At 41.7% G+C, this 21,373-nt stretch overlaps 1 protein-coding gene across 1 annotated transcript in view; it reads left to right on the forward strand.

Annotated features, from left to right (window-relative positions):
• The window catches only part of SLC38A8 (solute carrier family 38 member 8), a 42,917-nt gene that overhangs the window by 19,705 nt on the left and 1,839 nt on the right, over window positions 1-21,373 (forward strand). The window contains exons 4-9 of the mRNA XM_040329097.1: window positions 8,214-8,315; window positions 11,644-11,701; window positions 14,734-14,848; window positions 16,310-16,457; window positions 17,682-17,881; window positions 20,434-20,485. Coding sequence (XP_040185031.1) covers window positions 8,214-8,315; window positions 11,644-11,701; window positions 14,734-14,848; window positions 16,310-16,457; window positions 17,682-17,881; window positions 20,434-20,485 — 675 coding nt within the window. The remainder of the gene's footprint in view (window positions 1-8,213; window positions 8,316-11,643; window positions 11,702-14,733; window positions 14,849-16,309; window positions 16,458-17,681; window positions 17,882-20,433; window positions 20,486-21,373) is intronic.

The following is a 21,373-nucleotide window of genomic DNA, read 5'->3' on the forward strand; positions in this document are numbered from 1 at the left end:
GGAGAGGAAGAGAACACTGCACATTTAATGGCAAGCCCTACCCAGAAAATAAGCCCTACTGTGTTTTGGTTGCCAAAATGAATAGAAGATAAATTAACAGGAAAAAAAACTTTTTTCAAAAATTTCGGTCTTTTTTTAGTTGTTGCGCAAAAAGTAAAAATCGCAGAGGTGATCAAATACCACCAAAATAAATCTCTATTTGTGGGAACAAAATGACAAAAATTTAATTTGGGTACAGTGTAGCATGACTGCGCAATTGTCATTCAAATTGCGACAGTGCTGAAAGCTGAAAATTGTTTTGGGCGGGAAGGTGCGTAAGTGCCTGGTATGGAAGTGGTTAAACCTACTTTTATAAAATGTCCCATCTTTTGGCCCTGATATCTCTGTAGAAAATGTAGCGGTTTAAGGGAAGCAAAAGGAATGCTGTCAGGGGATATCACTAGGGCAACTTGGTCAGATGGCTTTAGGGTACGATCATTCATTACATAAGTGAATTAATTTTTAGTATAGAGAATCTAGGTCATTCCTACCTCTTCTAGATTTCGTATATATTTCTTTAAGCAGTGATTTGTCCCAAATACGAGTAGAAGCCCGGAGATGTGACCCATTTTCTGAGTTTCTACGTATATGGCATCATTATGTATGGCACTGCTTGCAGATTACTTTAAACTGCTTCATGGTCCTATTTCTGCATTTACGTCTTGCTTATTCATGTGGCTGCAACTGTGTTACCGCGGAGTGTGCTACTCCATGCAGTACTCAACTCCACTTTTGCTTTAAAGTGTACCTGTCTGCAGCAAAAAAATATTTTTTTTTTATAGCGGACAGGGATTGTTGGACCATTAGCACAGAAAGTAAAACCAATAACAAATTTAAGTGGTCACCAGAACAGGGCAAGAGGGGAAATCTTCTAATGGAGACACCTAGTTCTGGTGACAACCAGGGATTTCCCTAAATTTGGAGGCGTTTTCTGTCACTTCCTGTGGTGGCTATACTATGGCAAGTGAAGAGAAATCTCCTCCTCAATGGTACACAGATGTCAAATAAACACACATTAGGAGTTATAGCTCTCTCCCTTACTCTATCCAAAATGGAGGGAAAAAAATGTGCCTTTTTAATTCTACTTTTAAGCAAGAGAAGGTGGTAATCATAGGTGTGCGCAGCCTATTGCATTAGGGTGTGCACCCTAAAGCTCAAACACACATGCGTGTGTATGTGTCTACATATATATGACCTGGCACACTGACCTCCCTGCCGACACAGTGAAAGAGAAAAGCATAAACACTTCTCTTATGGTAGAGCAGGTAAGGGGTAGATCTTTTACATGTAACTTCTGCTACACAGAGCGATATTACTAATGCACATGGGGTGATTAGGGTGTGCCTGGGCACACCCAGCACACAATGTGCGCACGCCTATGGTGGTAATGCAGTATAATGGTGTAGCACTACCCCCGAAGGAGCTGCTGGTTTGTTTTGGGTCTACGCTCTGGTTGCCAACCCCTGAAATTAGCTCAAAACCCTCCCTTGGCACAGCTGGTATAGTGGGAATTGTGGACCCCAATAGCTTGTTGGAGGGCACAATATCCTGACGCACCACAGTAAATTAAGTGTTACCTTGAGTTGTATGGATCCCACAGGATGAGAGACTGTACACAAATCCTAGCTTAACCAATGTAATTCTTTACTTGAGAGGATAAAGCAAAAGAAACACAGGTAAAACGATAAGGCAGCTTGCAGAGCCCTGCAAGAGTCAGAAACCGAAATGGCAAATAAATACACTTTAATTTATAACGGCTATGCAGACCTGTGTAAGCACGCAGAAAGGGGATTCCTTCAATAAGGCATCCACACCAAAGTACCTCCTTGCCAAGCCTCACCCAGCTCTCACTATTAACAATACTCCGTGTAATAGAACCACTCGATCAACGAGCATGAATATCAACAGTATGTAACCAATAAATAGGTAGTGTTTGAGTAATATAGCCAACGTGGTTTGGCGGGCCAGGCCAAACCTCAATATAAATTATCTTAACAGTTTGTGCACTTATGCATTGGTGCGCAAAAAAACAAACAATTTGTAATCCAAGGGGAAAATAGTAACTGGTGGAAATTCCCTGAACAGTCAAATCAGTGATGAATATCAACAATCCACTTTCCTGCAAGGTAGTCGGTATGCTTGGGCAGGTGCCCGTCTCACCCAACCAGTTCAGGCCTTGTCCTGCAGAATCACTCCGTCCACGATCTTCGATCGCAATCCTTCAAGATGACAGCCTCCGGTTCTCAGACAAGTCGCAGGGGTACTGGAGTCCCATCCGATCACTCCGTCAGAGGTTCTGTCTCTCCTTCTCAATGGCGCTCCGCTTGGGCGTAGATAGGCCGCAATTCCAGCCTAGACTTCCGGGAAGACACATTGCATGGGTGTCCTGAGTTAAAGAGGCGGTCCACAGAGAGTGCGCCAAACATGTCCTCTCCCTTAAATTACCTCCCCCAGCAGGCTGTGCGGGGAGAAAAGAATTCTGGGATTGTACAGTTGCTCTCTGGGTAATGTAGTCTATAACAAGCCAGGGCAAATGGGAGTCCCCCTTCCTCCCTGTACTCAATTTCCCAACCTTCCCTGCGGTATCAGGACAAAAAGTAAGTAGCAGGTGTTTATAACAATTCGGCCACTGGAGGGAGCTGAGATCTCATTGATCAGCAGATGGTAGCCTTTTATATCACATAGGGAAAAGGTGATATCCCGCTACATTGGGATTGAGCTATTTAATGGTGACCCCCTCTTAAGAACACCTTCATACGTGACCCTTGTTATGATATATGGGAAATCCATCCATGAGGTTTGCACCAGTCCTCCTTAGCATCTTGCCTTTGTAACTCTGCCATAAAGCATATGTCTCTAGTTTTAAATATACCCTGTCATCAACATAAAATAGACCCTGTCATCAACATAAAAAAAGTGCAGAACAATCAAGTATTTAAAGTGTGTGTGTGTGTGTGGTGTTTTTGTTTTTTTTTGACACTGAGATAGAAAAATCACACCCCCAGAAAGTGTAAATTCTCTAGCACAGCCCCCTCCCTCTTTGCTTGTCATGATATTGATTTATGGCTTTTACTAGTAATGGCGGCAGTCTGCAAATTTTAATGGGAGTGCGACATTGCAGCAGTCACATCGGACACTTTTGACACTATTTTGGGACCATTGACAATTAGACAGCATTCAGTACTATAAATATGCACCGATTACTGTGTAAATGTCACTGGCAGGGAAGGGGTTATCACTGGGACGATCAAGGGGTTAAATGTGTTACCTAGGGAGTGATTCTAACTTGGCGGGAGGGGGCTGACTAGGGAAGGAGACTGATTGGTGTTCCTATATACTAGGAACACATGACCTGTCTCTTTTCCCCTGGCAGGACATGGATCTGTATGTTTACACACACAGATCCACATTCCTCCTCTGTGACTAACAAACTTGGGTGCCCGGCGGACATCTCGGCGGGCGCGCATGCCCCCTACAATGCCGGGAAAGCCTGTGGCCATCATATTACAATGGCTGGGGTGGGAAGTGGTTGCATCTAGTCCTCTTTTAAAAAAAAAAAAGAGGATTTTTATTTTTGTTATGGTCTCTTAAAGCGGGGGTTCACCCTATCAACGAAAAAAAAAATTTTTTTTTTCTTTTACCATTAAAATCAGGCATTGTAGCGCGAGCTACAGTATGCCTGTCCCGATTTTTTTACCCCCGTACTCACCTTGTACTCGTAGATCGAAGATACCGGGGAATGGGCGTGCCTATGGAGACGGAGGATGATTGACGGCCGGCTCTGGCGCGTCACGCTTCTCCGGAAATAGCCGAAATAGGCTTGGCTCTTCACGGCGCCTGCGCATAGCCTGTGCGCAGGCGCCGTGAAGAGCCGAGACCTACTCCGGCTGTCTTCGGGGAGAGTGACGTGCCAGGGCCGGCCGTCAATCATCCTCCCTCTCCATAGGCACGCCCATTCCCCGCGGGAGCCGAAATCTACGATGTCCGATTACAAGGTGAGTCCGGGGTTAAAAAAATCGGGACAGGCATACTGTAGCTCGCGCTACAATGCCTGTCTCGATGGTAAAATCAAGCCAGTGAGGGTGAACTACCGCTTTAAGTGTTAATACTAGAGGGCAGTAAAGGGGCAAGCAGGGGTGAAACCTGTAGACTAGTAGTAACCAGGATGAGATGGGGGTCCAAAATTGGCAGTGGGGCCCTTCCTTTGTAACTACACTACTGGTTTTAAACCAGAATTTTTGTTTTATTTTTTTATTTTTTTTTAATGGTCATGTCAAAGATTTTTTTGTGCTTTAGTATATATTGCATATTGCAAGACTCATACATCGGTAAGAGATTCTCATTTATCACTTTGACTTATATGAATAGCCCTCTCTCGCAGTGAGTATATAATTAAATGGTTCATTTTTACTGTTCTAGTTGAGCTTAACTTTAAGGTATTGAGAGCAATCAATCTCGGCTCTTCATATTATCTTCAATTACCGGTTTTCTTACAACCTGTCAAAAGCTTACAAGATGGTTTCCTGAAGTGTCATGTTTAATTCTATATCCGTGCTCCTCAATGTAGATTAGTCACTACGCTTCTTAGGGAATATAATTGTGGTGTTATTAGTCTACAGTCATATTTCGGTGGTTACCCAATACTTGACTGGGGAAGGACCAATATCATGAAAAGTTTTGTCCACTGACAACTTTATTTAGTAATACATGAGATTATGGCATTCAGTATATTGATTTCCCTTCTTTTTTTTTTTTTTTTTTTTTTTTTGCCAAAAATCCAGCAAATGGCACTCTTCCTGTTCTGTAGCTGGCTACACTCTCTTCTTGGGTTTAGACCTAGGAACATGACTTGTCTGCAAAGCGCCTCCAATTTTGATCCTAGCTTGCGATACGTCCGTCAGTGGGTCGGATCAGATGGAATTGGACATGCGGTCCATTTCAACCCGACCGCCCCTTAGAGAGCGGCTCTGTCATTGTCCGCTCTGCATAGCAGAGAAGACACGGATCTGTCTTCTGCCTGCTCAGTGGAGAGATCTCCCATTAAGCTCTCAGATTCCACCCCGAACAGATCCGCCCCCATGTGAAAGGGGCCTTATGCCTTGCCTGTTATTACTTGGACAAGAAATTCAATCATTCTGACTCTACTAAATGAGCAAGAGTAGCAGTACATATCTAAAAGCAACCAAATTCATTCGTATACCTATGAATACACATTTGTGGCTTGGTGGGTATTTTTGGCTTCACTCTAAAATTGTGGCTATCAGAAATCTGTAGGGGGGGGGGGAGTATTTGATCTCTGAGGTTTATTTCAACAGCGAGACAGAATAACAAAAATATCCAGAAAAACGAATTTCCAAAAAGTTTATAAATTGATTTTAATAAGTAATTGATCCCCTATCAAAGATTTCTGGCTCACAGGTGATAGATCATTTGGCTGCAGGCAGGAGGAAGCATTTCTTTGGTCTTCTTACCCACCATAAGACTGCAATATTTACATGGCTGTCTCATCTCCTGGACCAGTATATCCGCTCATGGAGTAGAAACTGACTCTGGATGATGCATGAACAAAAGTGGCTCTGGCTTTCTGGAGAGAAAAGCAGATAAAGGAATTGTTGGGGGGAGTACTGTGATTTCTTTGAGCAGTTTTATAAATTCATGAAGATGTTGCACTTGCATGGATCATGAATTCCTTCTTCCTCCTCTTCTGCATTTAAATTTAACCTGGCAAAGAACATTAAAAACAAAAATATTACCAAACATGAATGATTTATTGCAATGGCTTTAGCGGAATTTGGATTCCTGACATTCTTTTAGGTTTTGCTCCATTTTTATTTGTTGTGGAATGTACTGTAATGCTGTGTACACACGGTTGAAATTTCCGACAACAAATGTTCGATGTGAGCTTGTTGTCAGAAAATGTCCCCAAAAAATTTAATGCAGCCAACAATTTTTAGTCATGGCTGGTATGGCATGACTTCTCTAGGTTTAGGGCTCAAGGTACCCTATGAGTTGGGTATACAGCTCCATAATTGGTGCCTTGGATAACTGAAACTTCTGCAGGGTATTGGCATCCGTGTATTTAGCAATATGTGCTCCTTAACCAGTTCAGCTCTTTGGGTGTACTATCAGGGCTGTCTTAATGCCTGGGCACTGCCCAGGTGCATGGGGGGGGCCCCCCATGATAATCTTGCATTACATCATACTTTCCAACTGTCCCATATCTGCTAGGATAGTCATGGATTTTACAAAGTTTTACCAGGGTGTCCCAGAACTTGCCCTCCTGATGTCCTTCTGCCTCCCGCTGCTCAATTCTTGAGAGTAGGTGCGTAAATTTGGGGCAGGCTGGTAGGGGCCCCAGAGCATTACTTTGCCCAGGGGCCCATGATGCTATTAAGATGGCCCTGCGTACTATGTACGTCCAAAGAATGAACCTTTGATCACATGCTAATGGCTGTAATAGCCTGTGCGGGTTTTGTAGAGCCGGCTTCAAAGTGAAAGTTATGCGGCAGCTCCACAGCTGTCGACCATTTTTCACACAGCTGGCTGTGCGGTTCCTGCTGGTGGACCCGCCCCTTCTCCCATGGTTCCTGGGCTATTCTGTGCTTAATGACCCCCGGGAACACAGCCGCCAGGAGAGAGACTACAGTGAGACTGAGGCAAATCCAATCCAAGCCAACATTAGGTGGTTCCAGCATTCAGCTACACTCTTCAGAGCTACAGGTGACCCTTCTCTTTTAGACTTTGCTAGCGAGAGCACTGTATGGCTATTGGGCTCAGAAAGGATCGAGTGGGTCTAACCAAATTGGCTTACTGTTAAGTTCACTGCAAAAAAACAAGCCTGATTAAATCAGAACATTGCAAACTATTGATCCAAGTGATTTTAGTGTTTTAACTCCATTTTACACTTTTTTTTGTGTGTGGTTTTTTTTTTTTTTTTTTTCACCATCCATTTACAAATGTTACATAATAACCCAGTTTTCTGGGAATAGTTTATCTAAGAATACAATGGAACAGCTTGTTTTGCAGCAGATCCCCTTATCTAAAATCTACCTCTGATTTAACAGTCTGTTAAGGGATGAATCACAGCTGTGTTAACTCATTTTGAGTTCTAAGCCATGTTATTTGGGTGATCTTACTGAAAGTGGTATTTTCTTCATGGAACAGAACTAAATAATAAACTGATGATGATTTGCACTATCCCTCTGGGGTGCACCCAGCAAATACACTATCTAAAGTGGTTCTTGCAATCAAAAGGAAATCTAGCACGTCTTAAACTTCCAGAGTAGTGACTGTTCAATAAACCTTCACAATCCAATCTAGCCTCTGTAATGTCTTTTACTCCTCATGGAAAGATTATCTGATTGCAGCTCTCTCCCTCTCGCCACTAAAATTACAGGTCACACTGCTCTCAACTATGCAGCTCCAAAATTTAACCCAAAAACTGTCCTTTTTAATAGTACCAATACATACATACATACATACATACAGTGGATATAAAAAGTCTACACACCCAGGGCCGGATTTGCTCTCCCTGCCGCCCCAAGGCCAGGTTCCGCAATGCACCCCCTCCCTGCCAACCGAACCAGCCCCCCCCCCAAATCAATGGAGTCTGCTATTCCTCCTTTTTACTTCAACTCTTCTATCACCACAAGTTTTATTGTTTTTTCCCGGCTGGGTAATAAAGAGCACATAAAGACACCTGTCGTGGATATTCTGTTACTACTACATTCAACATACACCCCTAGATGGCGGAGGAGCCATGAGGTAACATGCCACCCAAAACAAACCAGCAGCTCCTTCATGGGTAGTGCTACAAAGGCATTTAGAGAAGGACTTTGTGCTAGATAATTATTGAATGTACCCCATTTCTCTCTCTCCCTATTCTTTGCATACATTTCAGGGTTTGAAATCCGTAAGGTCCAGAAGGGGGAAAAACAAAAGTCCAATATTTTGCAGAATACTCCAGTTTAGTTTATACTAATATAAATATATTTCTGCCAATGCTTGCAATCTTCCAAAGCTTAGACTGGTGTGACACTGTAATTCAGTTGCATTCTGTTAGAAATGTAAAACAGATTAGTCATATTTGTATAACAGTAAATTAGGTCTACGGCCTGATGCAGAATAAAGCAATTGTTGAGGTTGAATGACCTGTTTCCTTCTTGTGGTTTCAGTATTCTGGGCACCCTGGCAGCCTGTTACCTGACAGTGGTAATCATTGTGAAGTACTACCTCATGGAGCACACCGTATTCCAGAAGCATGAACATGCCTCAAAGTAAGTATGGCAGAAGCACGCCTTCATTTTCTACCATCTCCTGGAGCCAAAACTCCATAAAATAGTTTGTCCTGTCTGTTTCTGCTTCCCTTTAATCAAGAGAAAAATGGCATAAAGAGTAGCGAACATTCCAAAAAACTTCATAGCATAGGACAGGACAACACAACACGTTCCTACACGCTCAAGCACTCCCTGTTTTATCAGGGCTACAGCAAATTCACAATTATATACAGTAATTGGCCTTTGACACTGGGCTGTTTAAACATTTAAAGCAATATTAAAGTCAAAACCAAAAAATGTAATATATTGCAGCCTACCAATCCTTTAGAGGTGACACCGATAGGCAGCACTGGTGGGCAATGATGAGCGGCACTGATTGGTGTCACTAATGGGCACTGCTGGGAATGTACTGTAAGCAGGGCACTGATGATCAATGCCCTGATTACCTGTACGGGTCTCCCCTGTCAGTGAGAGCCAATAAACGGGTTTGCTGTGATTGGACACAGCTGATCACATGGGTAAAGAGCCGCGTCATCGAGATTGGAGTTATGCCGTGTCCCAGGGCGTGACCACCGCGGTGTGCGCGCTCCAATGGCAGTTCTGGGGCGCCGTCATGACATCCAGAACAAGAGTGCCACCCCACCGCTGTCGTTTTACTATATGGCTATGGTGGTTACTTTTTTTTCACCTGGTGATCTGGCCAGTAACACACCTCCTGTATTGGAGTTCCTTCACTTTAAAAGACTCTTGGATGTTCATCTTGGCAAGAACAATATACAGGGATATATGGGAAATTCTTTTCTACACACACCAACACAGGTTGAACTGAATGGACTGTTGTCTTTATTCAACCTTGCCAATTATGTAACATCCTCAAGCGATGTCTTTATGAAACTGACCATCTGTTAAAGGGCACAGTCATGTTGGAACACAAAAGGGCCTTCTTCAATCTATTGCCACAAGGTTGAAAGCACACAATTATCTAAAATATTATAATTTTTTTATTTATTTTTTTATGCTGTAGCATTAAAGGTACCTATTAGTGGATTTTTTTTTGTTTAAGTGGTTCCCGCATAATTTTGTCCCTATAGCAGATGTTGTGGTCAGGTGTCAACAAACTTTTGGCCATATGTTGTATTTGCAGGTTGGTAATCATTTTTTCTCTGGTCTCTGGAGCTACTTCTTACCGCTACCTGAAGATTGGACAGCTGATGCTACAGATGAGGAGTATGGCACCCTTTACTTAATGTGTTGGCACTCCGTACAGCTGCTTATGGAAATTCTCTCTATGGGAGAGCTGAGACTTGCAGGGATTCCTGTGTGGATGGGTTATTGGGTACTCTGCTAGGGTTGGGATTATTTTTCTTTCTGACAACAAATATCATAAATGTGAATGGTCAGTCTAGAGTAGAGTACCTCTGATCTTCCCCCTTCTCTTTTTTTTTTTTTTTTTTTTTTTAATAAAGGGCTTTATATAAATCGGCTGTAATGTTCCCATACATCATCATTTAATAGTGTATTATCTAAATCACAAAATGCATCAGATTATCTTTTCCCATACGAGATAAGTGTCCTTATACTTGATTTAGGTTATGTTATTAAATGCTCTTGCTAGAAGGATTTAAGAACATTATCTGTGTGTGTGTGTGTGTGTGTACATACATATAATTTAAATCCTATATCAAATTTTGTAAACTCTCGTAATTCATTTTCATCTTCTCTTCATGCTACTAGTTCCTTCAATGTCATAGGAAAATATGTTCTCCAAATGAATGTTTCAAACCCTGCCATATATATTGCGTTTAGGTCATGAGATAATGTTTGTTAGCACATGCAAGGTGAACAAAGGCCATGGCTACACTGCAGAGAATATTGTAAAGATAATTTCGTGTATGCAAACCCCAACATTAAAGCTGTTTGCTCCATTTTGTTAAATGTACAATTTTTAAAAGTGTTTTGAAATATCTGCTTGATAAGTGCAAAAAGAACCGGTGGTCCTGCCATCTATTGACCTATCCACTGATATTAATTGGTGGTCATTTCTTTGTGTGGACCAAAAAATATTCCCCTCCACCCCTCTATATGTTATAGAAATTAGGAGAGGTTATCCATTCCTAGCCTACATCCCATCCTGATGACCATAGCTGCTCCATAGATAAAGTACAGTGAGTGTTGTCACCTTTTAGGTGTTCTTTAAAGCGAAGTTCCACTTTAAGTACTCCTTCCAAAAGTGGAACTTCCACTTTAAGTACCCCTTGCCCCCTTACATGCCACATTTGGCATGATTTTTTTTTTCTTTTTTGGTAGGGGGGGGGAGAGTGGGTACTTTAGAGAGGGACTTCCTGTCCCACTTCCTCGTTCAATCTTCAGGCCACCTGGGCAACTCCTCCTCCTACCCCCTAGGCGGCCTCTTCCTCTAGGCCATCTTCTGGGACACGTGACATGTCCCAGAAGATTGCCTGTCCACTCGGCGAGCACATGTGCAGTGCGTGCCTGGCCGTGAAGCCACAAGCTGTCATCGGGGCAGACTGACCATTCGGGCACTGCCCGAGGGCCCCATGCCACTAGGGGACCCCATCAGGGTTGCCAGGCTCAGTAAAACCAGGCACAGTGTGTGTGTGTGGTGTGTGTTTTTTTTTTTTTTTTGCATCTGTCCCTGATATGTCCGATACAGACATGCTTTTGATGTGAAAATCCTGAGATTTTAGCTACACTGCCTACTGGCGTGGTGGCCATCTGTAAGCACGAGGGCCCCATAATCTTATGGGGCCCCCCGGGCAATATGAGTTGTCAGTCTGCCCCTGGCTGTCATGGCTGGGTGCCCACAGTTCCAATGACAGCACTGTGGAGAGAAGCCGTGCTCCGTGCGGCTGCATCGCTTGACCGCGGGATAAGTCGGCAGCTATAATTTTTGTAGCTGCTGGTTTTATTAAACTAAAAATAGCCTGAAACTCCGCTTTAAGTAAAAAATGCAAAGATTTGCCTACCAATTTAGAAATTGTTTCGCTGATCTTTCTGAACAGAACTTTGAAAGCTGTTTGGTTGTTAAAGTAGCAGGTTTACCTAATTTACTTATTAATAGTGTAAATGTTTTTATGATCACAATGGTACCCAGCACTAGCCACAAATGTCAGTCTTGTATTGCTCCTAGTCCTAGTCTTCCAATAACTGGTCCATGTGTGGTAACTTCAATTAAAGATTCTTCTTCTGTCTTCTTTCTTGTAAGAAATTGATCAGGCCTAAAAAGTCCAGTTATACAATACTCTGTTTTGGTAAGGGATAATGTTTGGATGAAATATCCTTTAATATATGCATTTTTATTTTATAGGGCTTCCTCACTGGCTTCAATGTTCAGCGTGATTCCCACAATCTGCTTTGGCTTTCAGGTAAATTGCAAAAACCGACAGTTGGGTACATATCTAAATGTATTGACACTAAACGATATTCCTGGTCTACAAAAATAACCCATACACATCCACTACTTCATGGCCTTTTCAGGAAATTGTTCCCTACTGTGTTTTTTGGCCTCCTCCCAAACCGCTCCTTTTCCTGCGCACTTCTGTTTGCTTGGAACTAACCGTGCATGTCGGTCACACAGTCATTAGTGGGAATGCTTTAATAAGCATTCCCAGTATTGATATTCGTTTTTTCTTATTTTTATTCCGTACGTTTTTTGGCTCTGCATAACTTCTGCATACTTTCAGCTATTGAGACCATTCAACTATTAAAATGTTCATCTCGTTCAGCTAACGATGGGACTTCAAGTTTTTTTGTACCATTTATACTTTTTAAAATATTAAGCTTTTAGACACTTTTTTTTTAACATTGAAGTCAATGAGAACATGCTTTTACCGCTTCAAAACACACGTTCTGCCAAAAGTTTCAGCTCCTTCATACTTTCACTTACAGACACCAAACAAACTTTAAAGCGGTCACAAAATATTCAGCTATCCAAACATGACTTTTTAGATTGATATCTTTTACGGTTTTTGTGAAAACGCAATTTACGTTTAGTGATTTTTTTCAGAAAATTTAATCGGTTATAATGAATTCCTATGGAACAGTTTTAGAGTGTGTCATGTGACCTTTAGAGTGGAGGTCATTGAAAAAAAAATTATCTTTAAAAAAAGGGGAAACAAATTGCTCTCACGCCCACAAGATCTACTTGTCTTACACAATTTATATATCAAAACGTAGGTATTTTTGTCTGGTTTAAGGCAATGTGATCAGTTTTTTGATACGCATTTTATTTTTAGTTCGTGGAGCTTCTAAAGGACAAGAGTACCACATTTTCTGTCATTGACTCTCATGTTAAAACGTCTAAAAAATTTCCCAGCAAAACACACAAAGACGCTCTTTTTTAAATCGCTGACATGCCCACATTAAGTTTATCAACATACATTTCATATCGATGCGTTCACAAAAGCCTTGTGTTTCAAACGGTGTAGTCGCTGTATCGATCGCATGTACGGTTGTGGATTTATTAAGTTTTTTGTTTGAAGGCTTAATTCATGTATTTGGTCTGTGAATTAAAAAGCGTTTGTAATGTTATTTCTTTCCATAAATAGCTTTCTACCTCAGTGCAATATTCCTCCTCACTGACCTGGGGGGGGGGGGGGGGGGGGAACCTCTTGAGGGGGAGGGGCGACCAGGAAGTCAGGATACTCTCTACTTTGCAGATAGAGAAAGGAGCTGTGTGTCCTAAAGATAGTGTAGTGAATGGCTTTGGTGTGGGCTCAGCTATTCAGCATTCCCACTCGCATTTTCCTCAGGAAATGCATTGTCTAGTTAGTACTGCAAACTACAAATCCTATAGTCCCTAGCCCATTTTTGGAGCCATGGAGAACAATGCAGGAAGCCAGAAAACAGCCACAATAAAATAAAATAAAAATTGGGGGAGGCTGTGAGCAATACAAAGGTGTTTGTTTGTGTGGTGTTGGGGTTGTTTTTTTTTTTTTTTATTTATTTTTTTAAAGCAAAGTAATTTTTCATCTTTCCATTTATTAAATCTGTGGTCCCCAACCTTTTTGGCACTGGGGGCAGGCTGCATGGAAGAAAACTGTGCGGGTAAACTTTTTTTTTTGCGGGTGTCGGCTAGTGTTAGCGCTTCAATCATCATGGCACCATGCTTGATATGGTGTCGGGGTGATTGAAGTGCATTATTTCTATTACATTATAGTAATAAATGAAATGGTTCAACTGCCCAGAATTCCGAATTAGTGGGAGCCCTGAGCCTGTCACTTGCCACACTGCCTGCCACCACTGCATGGCACTGGTCCATTTATCACAGAGGCAGGCCTCTGCAGTGATGGGTTCCACAAGGAGGAGAGGACACCACAGCCCACCATACGAGTAAGTGCCGGTCGGCCCGCAGGGTGGGGGGGGGGTTTACTGTCCGGCACTGCTGGGGGGTGATTTTTGTTTGTCCCCCCCCCCAAAAGAAGAACCCACCAGCCGCCACTGCTTCTGAAACACTCTGGGTATAAAAAGGCATCTTGGACAACCAAACCTGTTGCTAATATGTTGTCTAATTAACCCAGTTTGTTGCAAAATGTTTCAGCTCTTTGTACCACTTGCTTTGCCAGCTTTTTGTTGCCCTGTCTCCATATTTGAGATGCGTTGTTGCGATCAGTCTCAAAATTGCTTTTTTTTTTTTTTTTTTTTTATTTATTTAACTTTTTCTCAGTTTAAACATTTTCGATGTGTGTGTGTGTGTGTGTGTTTTTTCTAGTGTTAATAAAATATGGGTTTGAGATTTGCAAATCTATCCCCCCCCCCCTTTTTTTTTTTTTTTTTTTTTTTTTTACATATCGTCCCAACTTTTTTTGGAATTGGGCATGTATCTTTAAGTAGTTCTGAACCCTAAGATTTCTGCTAATTTGTTAAAGCACTGTGTAATATAAATATATTATAATTTTATATAATTTTTTTTTATTTTATCACCGCGTTCTTGCCTTTCAAGAGAACCGCGGTTCTTTTGAAAGGTCTGTGTGTACACTCGGGCGGCAAGAGATTCTTGCCAAGAATCTCGTCGGAAAAACAGTTTTTCCTGACGAGATTCTTGCTCGGGTGTACGAGGCCTAAGTCAAAGAAACCCTTTCATTTTTAAGTTCTTCTTTTCTTCTTTTTTTTATTTTTTTATTGTTTTTTTTTTCATTTGACATTTTTGGCTAACCATGCATAACACTAGAATGAAATGGATTTATATTTTCTTGTTTTGGATGGCAGAAAATCTGTATTCAGCAAAATGCTATCCGTACAAAATAAGAAGCCTTCAGTAAGAATGTTATATGGAGTGACTGCCCATTAGTAGTGTAACTGCTGTGTATAGCCAACAGCAATCCCGTCTTTCAGCTTTAATGTCTTGAAAAGGGACATAGCAACTGATGTGACATAACTGCCTGTTTCTGCTTTCCAGTGCCATGAAGCTTGTATCACAATTTACAGCAGCATGAAGAATAAGTGCCTGTCTAATTGGATAGCAGTGTCTGTGGTGTCCATGCTGATCTGCCTTCTTATTTATTCCCTGACAGGTAGACAATTGCAGATTTTCTTTCTTTCATATTATAAGCTTCCATATTACATATACAGACTTGGTACATAATATGTTAGACTACAACAAACTGAAATTTTGTTGGGTTATCTAAACAAATTATATAAAAACATTAAATACAAATTTTGATACAGGTTTCTATACTTTGTACAACATTGAGCTTTCATTTGTATGACTAAGACCCTAACAGACCATGTGTCTTCTATGGGCCCCCCATCGCTGTAAAACTGGCATGACTACAGCCCTAGCAGACCACGTGTCTGCTCTTGGGGCCCCTAGCGCTGTAAAACTTGCATGACTATAACCGTCGCAGATCATGTGACTGCTCTAGAGCACTCTAGCACTATAAAACTGGCATGACCACAGCCCTAGCAGATCAATTGACTGCTCTGATGCCCCTAGAACTGTAAAATGTACATGGCTACATTCCTAGCAGACCGTTTGACTGCTCTGATTCCCCCCCTCACGTTGTAAAATTGACATTACTACAACTCTAGCAGACCAGGTCACTGCCCGGGGGCCCCCTAGCATTGTAGAATTGGCATGACTGCAACCCTAACAGACCACCTTGATTTTCTAGGGCCCCCTAGAACTGTAAAATTGTTATGACTTTAACTTGGCAGACAATGTGACTGCTCTGGGGTCTGCTAGCACTGTAAAATTAGCATGACTACAACTTGGGAGACCATGTTACTGCTCTGAGGTCTGTTGGCACTGTAAAAATTGGCCCCACAAAGATTTGCATTGATACCAATAGCATTTTGGCAAATCATTTTATATAGATATAATGAATGTTGGTATATTACTCTAGTATGGTTTCATCTTCTTCTTGGGTGGAACAAGACTTCCTTCCATACTCATTACAGGGCTGGGTTATATTGTAATTACCATCCCACTGTACAATCCTAAAACTGGAGCATGCCAATTACAATTTCTATCTGTCCAATAGAGGTGTTCAGGTAGTTTCATTCACTGCACATTATAATAACCGAACAGTATGACAACCTGACGGCTGGAAGGCAGGCTTCTTACACACATACAATTTGGAGATCTGTAGAAAGATGTTGGATGTAAATGCCTAAAAAAAAAAAAATCCATCCCAAACTTTTGGGGAAGGTATATATTCATGTCTCAACTAAGATGTCCCCTCTCCTTGTTTTCTGTCCAAGTGCCAGAAAAGGCATTGAGAGAAAATATCCACAAAGCGAGGACAAAAGCGAGGGGAAAAGAAACAAACTTTTGGTTCCACCTTAACCAAACATTTTGAATGGGAAAAAAAAGCTTGACTTGTCAGCTGGGATGGTGCTTTCTGCTTGTCCCTAACCCCAAAGAATGAAAAATGTTGACTGTTGCCGTGTTTTAAGGTGTTGTGGACTACTTACCTTTTTTGGCCTCAGAGTTTAGCCTGTTCCTAACATTGTCACCTATCTCCCCATTCCAGGTATTTATGGGTATCTGACTTTTGGAGATGCTATCGCAGCTGATATTCTGATGTCTTACCCTGGAGATGATGTGGTTGTGATAATAGCCAGGGTACTGTTTGCTGTATCGATTATCACCATCTATCCAATCATCCTATTGTTGGGAAGGTAAGTGCCTAAGGAGAAACCACAGTAAAATGTGAATACTGTGAAGATGTTTTTGGAAAGCACTGAAACTATGTAAAAATGTTTTGTTTGGTAGACCTTTTTAAACTTTTATGGAAATGTTATGGAATCTGAATTCACCAAGCTTCACATGCTAATGGGTAGGAGCTGTAATGTGATGTTGCAGCCTTCCTTTGTGAAAAATACAGACAGCAGTGCTTGGAAGTGGGTAACACACAGGGCTGCAATATTGTAGGGATTTAGGACACCTCAAGGATTTATTATGCAGGACAACGGGTATGCTGGTCATGTTTCAATGTTGACAAGTAAGGGCCAAATTCCCAAAAACGTAGCCTAACTTAACTTTCAGCAGTTAAGTTACACAGGCGTTAAATTTCTACCTAAGTGCCCGATCTTCAAAGCACTTACCTAGAAATTACACGCCGTGTAACTTAAGTGCCTCCGTCGCAAGGCGGTCCTCCTCTCCGGGGGGCGATTACAATTTAAATGAGGCGCGCTCCCGCACCGGCCGTACTGCGCATGCGTGTGACGTAATTTTCCCGATGTGCAGCGTGCGAACGTAATTTACGCCGGGCTTTGTGGATTGCGACGGGACAATAAAGTTGCGACGGGTGAAAAAAAAAATACGCGCCGGGAAAAAAAAATCAAATTTAAAAAAAAATCGCGGCGATCGAAAAAAAGGTCTGGTTTTACATGGTGTACTAACTTTACACATTGTAAAACCAGCCCTAGTTTTGCGCAAGCAAATCGGAACTTACGCAGAAAACACAATGCTTAAAAGCTTTGTGGATCTGCTTAAGTCCTCATTTGCATACGCAAAGCGGCATTTCAATGAGAAATGCCCCCAGCGGCGGATGCGGTACTGCATCTTAAGATCTGACAGTGTAAGTGTCTTACAGATGTCAGATCTTCTGCCTAACTTTGGAAAAATCCTTTTGAGGATCGTTTCCAAAGTTAGGCACAGGGATACGCAGGCTGAACAGCAGTTCCGCCTGCGTATCTCCTTTGAAGATTTGGCCCTAAGAGTTTAAGACATTGATTGCTGGGTTTATGGTTTGGCAGTAGGCCTTCCTTCTATTTTTTTTTTTTTATGGAAACTGTCTTTTAAAATAAGGACACAGAGGTCCCAGAAGGACTGGAATAGGGTTGCCATTCCAAATACCTGTTGGGTGTATCAATGTTACATAATGTTTCTTTGTTCCACAGGTCTGTTCTACAGGAGGTCTGGATGGACCACAAGCAAATGACGGTATATGTAACCACTTCCTATGAGCGCTTTGTACGGATTACACTTACAGTACTATGGATTCTGGTCACGCTCATCATTGCCTTGTTTGTTCCTGACATCAGTGAGGTCATTTCCATAATTGGAGGAATAAGTGCTTTCTTCATCTTCATTTTCCCAGGTAATTGGTTTTATTTGTTTGGAGTAAATTATTACCGAGTAGGAAAGACACTAAGCACTTTAACAATTTTCCTTGTTTATGTGATAGTTTTGTTTAGAGCTCACTGGGTACAATACAATTCTCCCAAGGTAGACCTATAATACCGGCATCAGTTCATTGAATGGGCGCTTAGTGGTTAGATGGGCAGCTACAGCAACTTGTCGCACAACTCCCGGGTTAGCTTTACCTGTGAGGAGGGAGACTCTTGGGTTCCATGTGATGTCACAAGCCTGTATTCCTCTGTACCATATCAATTGGATACAGGTGGTATCATTTTACTTGGAGACTGAGACAAACCTTGCAGTAGAACATCACACTAGCATCCTGGAAGTTTTTAAGTACCTGTTGTCCTGAAATGGACGTCCCCTGGCACAACTCCAGGGCAAAAACCTAAACTGCCTCTGATCCAAATTGTGAAGGCATGCAGATGTTTTCTGAGAGAGAGATAGAGAGAGAATATTAACTCCATTACAGTCCACTATTATTTTTGATGGGTAGTTCTACCTCCAGAGATGCGAGGCTGCGATGGGGGCGAAATTTTCACCATCATGTGCTAACCTTTTATATGGGTTGGTGGGAGTGGTCCCCCATCTATGGTGGTGAGAACCCCTTTCTAACCATACAGTACACTAGAATTTTTAGTTAAGATTTATTGATGATCTTGTATTAGTTATGAAAGATGGTGTGGAATAGCTGGACTAATTTCTTGTGTACCGTAATCGGAACAATAGGAACTTGCGTTTTTCTGGCCATGCGAACAATAAATGCATCAGGCCTTGTCGGACCATCCAGGACATACAATTAGAGTCAGGCGTATATGTAGTAGTGATCAACAATTTTAAGCATGAGGTATCTATACAGAGGTAGAGGTTACCCCAAATGAATGTTGGCTAGGGCCCTCACCATTGCTAGAAGTAAAAATACACAAAAGGAAGTAAATAACAGAATATCTCAAACGGTATGTAGTTCAAAAAGGTGAAATGTATTATAAACCAATATTTGCCCATTCTATGTAATGACTGTATTTGTGTAGAAATGTTTGAAAGATGGTATCAGTATAGTGCCCAGAAGGACACATGCTTTGGGCAGTAGCCCATCTCCTAGCTTTCTCGATCCAGTTGGCAAGGTCTCCATCACCTGGTTGCACACTTTGAGGGCAACTATAAATGTGGCATTTCAAGTTGCACTTGTAATCGCATATTGAAGGTAGAGACTGGCTGTTCAGTGAATGAAAAGGAGTTTAAAATAGAATGTTTTTTTAAATTGGAACACCCATTACGTGATCTATGTTATTACTTGCGGCCTTTGCCACATTCAATACGTGGGCAGGCCACAAGGCACCTTCGAGATCATTTTAATGAGCATCTATATAGTATAATGGAAAAACCGAAATATGGCTTAACATTTCAATAATAATCATGTGGGGGACATGTACATGGTATGGGTCCAGATCGTTGAAAGTACGGGCACCAAAGAGGGGTGGTGTCTTTCGTCTGTTATGTCACTTTTGAATGGGATGTTAGACACTTTTATGAATGAGCTGCAGGATGTCTTCTCTCCTGCATGAATTGGTGTTTGATATTCCATCCTAAATGTTTACATTGGTGAAGTGAATAAAAGTTAAATTTATATGTGAGATGGATTGAGCGATTTTACCCAAGAATAATTTTGAGTATTTTTAGTGCTAAGGCTTCCAGTGATATTTGTATTTATGGCTCCAATTGGATTGTCTGTTTTTGATATCTATTGGTGTGTAGTACGATTGCCAGGGGGAATCGGCCGTGTGCTCTTAGGCCAATCACCAGACCGGTGTGTGGTGGCTATTTAGGGATCACACTTCATAGTAAATTCTGACAAGTTTTCCTGACACCAAGGGAAAAAAACGACAAGCATAGGCGTGCGCACAGGGTGTGCCAGGGCACACCCTAATCACCTTGTGTGCTGCAGATGCCCCCTGTTTAGACCTGTGATATTTCACCTTAGCCCCCTAATGGGGCTCCTAAAAAAAATTGTAAAAAATAAAATTGTAAATAATAACAAAATTAATACAATTGGATTTTTTTTTTTTTTTTTTTAAATGGTAAAAAAAAATACTGACTCCAACCACTGACACCAACATTTTTCCTACTGCAATTGTCCACTGCTCTACTGACACCATATTATATACTGTATACACATGCACATATATTTGAGCTTTGGGGTGCACACCCTAATTAAATAGACTGTGCACACCTATGGCGGCAAGGGAGGGAGCTTCATCTCTCCTCACTGGGTTCTGCAAAGTGTAACCTTTTTCTTACAGCTCAGACAAGCTTAATAAATGCAGGACTTTGGACGGCTATAGAGATCAGAATACTTCTGCCACAAACTGTGCACAGATCCATTGGGTCAAGTGTAGCTCTTTGTTATGCTGTTCATATTTTGGTGGTGTCGGTAAAAATTGACTGTGTGTGGATATGAAAATGTATGCTCTTTGTAAAAAAAGGTTTGATTTTTATCTTTGTATATTGCAGGCCTGTGTCTGATATGTGCAATGGAAGGTAAAGCAATGGATCCAAGGAGAAAGTAAGTGATCCTATATATTTAAAGGGTAACTTCACTTTTGCAGGAAGAATATAAAAAATTATAATTTAGCATATACAATTATACAAACCGTATTGTAATTACATGATTTTAAAAATGACATTTCCTTTTCAGTGTGCAGCATTGTAATTTTCTGTAAAATGTAATCCAATTTGGCTACCTGAAAGCATTCTGTACACAGTTGGTGTACATAGCATTCCAAGAAATGTCATGTCCTGCTTGTGTGATTGGCTTGCTTATTTTCCCTGAAGTCTGCACTAAGATATACAAGTCAGATTTTAGGTATCGCCTAAAAATTCTTTGTGATGTACCCCCAACGGGTAAGTACTTCTAAAGGGCTGCAGACCTTGCAACTTTCCACAGTAGAACACTGCATCACTGTGCAGGTGGATTGGCTGATTCATAATGAAAAAGTCACGCCCATTCAGATTTACTCTGCGCACAAATTTTACTCCAGAGCAGAAATGGGTAGGAATCTGCAACAAAGTTTGTTGGATGTGCATAAAAAACACTCCCGTCTGGGTGATCTATTTTTTTCCTCTTAAAAAAAAAAGTGGTTCCTCTTTCACTGCTTCCTGCACGCCTCATTGTAAAATGGCAGACGGGCGCTGGTCCGGCGCGATCTGTCACGTGCTGCATCCACTGAACACAGCGGATGACTGATCACTATACCTATGATTGGTCACGTTGATCACATGGTTCAAACGGGGCCAATCATAGCCCTTTTTTACCATGTAATTAGCTGTGACCAATCACAGCAATAGGCCTCGTACACACGGCCGAGGAACTCGACGTGCCAAACACGTCGAGTTCCTCGGCCAGTTCAGCCCTGAAGCCGCCGAGGACCTCGGCGGGAGGAGAGCTCCCATA

The sequence above is a fragment of the Rana temporaria genome, chromosome 11 (assembly GCF_905171775.1).
Source record: "Rana temporaria chromosome 11, aRanTem1.1, whole genome shotgun sequence".
Taxonomy (NCBI): domain Eukaryota; kingdom Metazoa; phylum Chordata; class Amphibia; order Anura; family Ranidae; genus Rana; species Rana temporaria.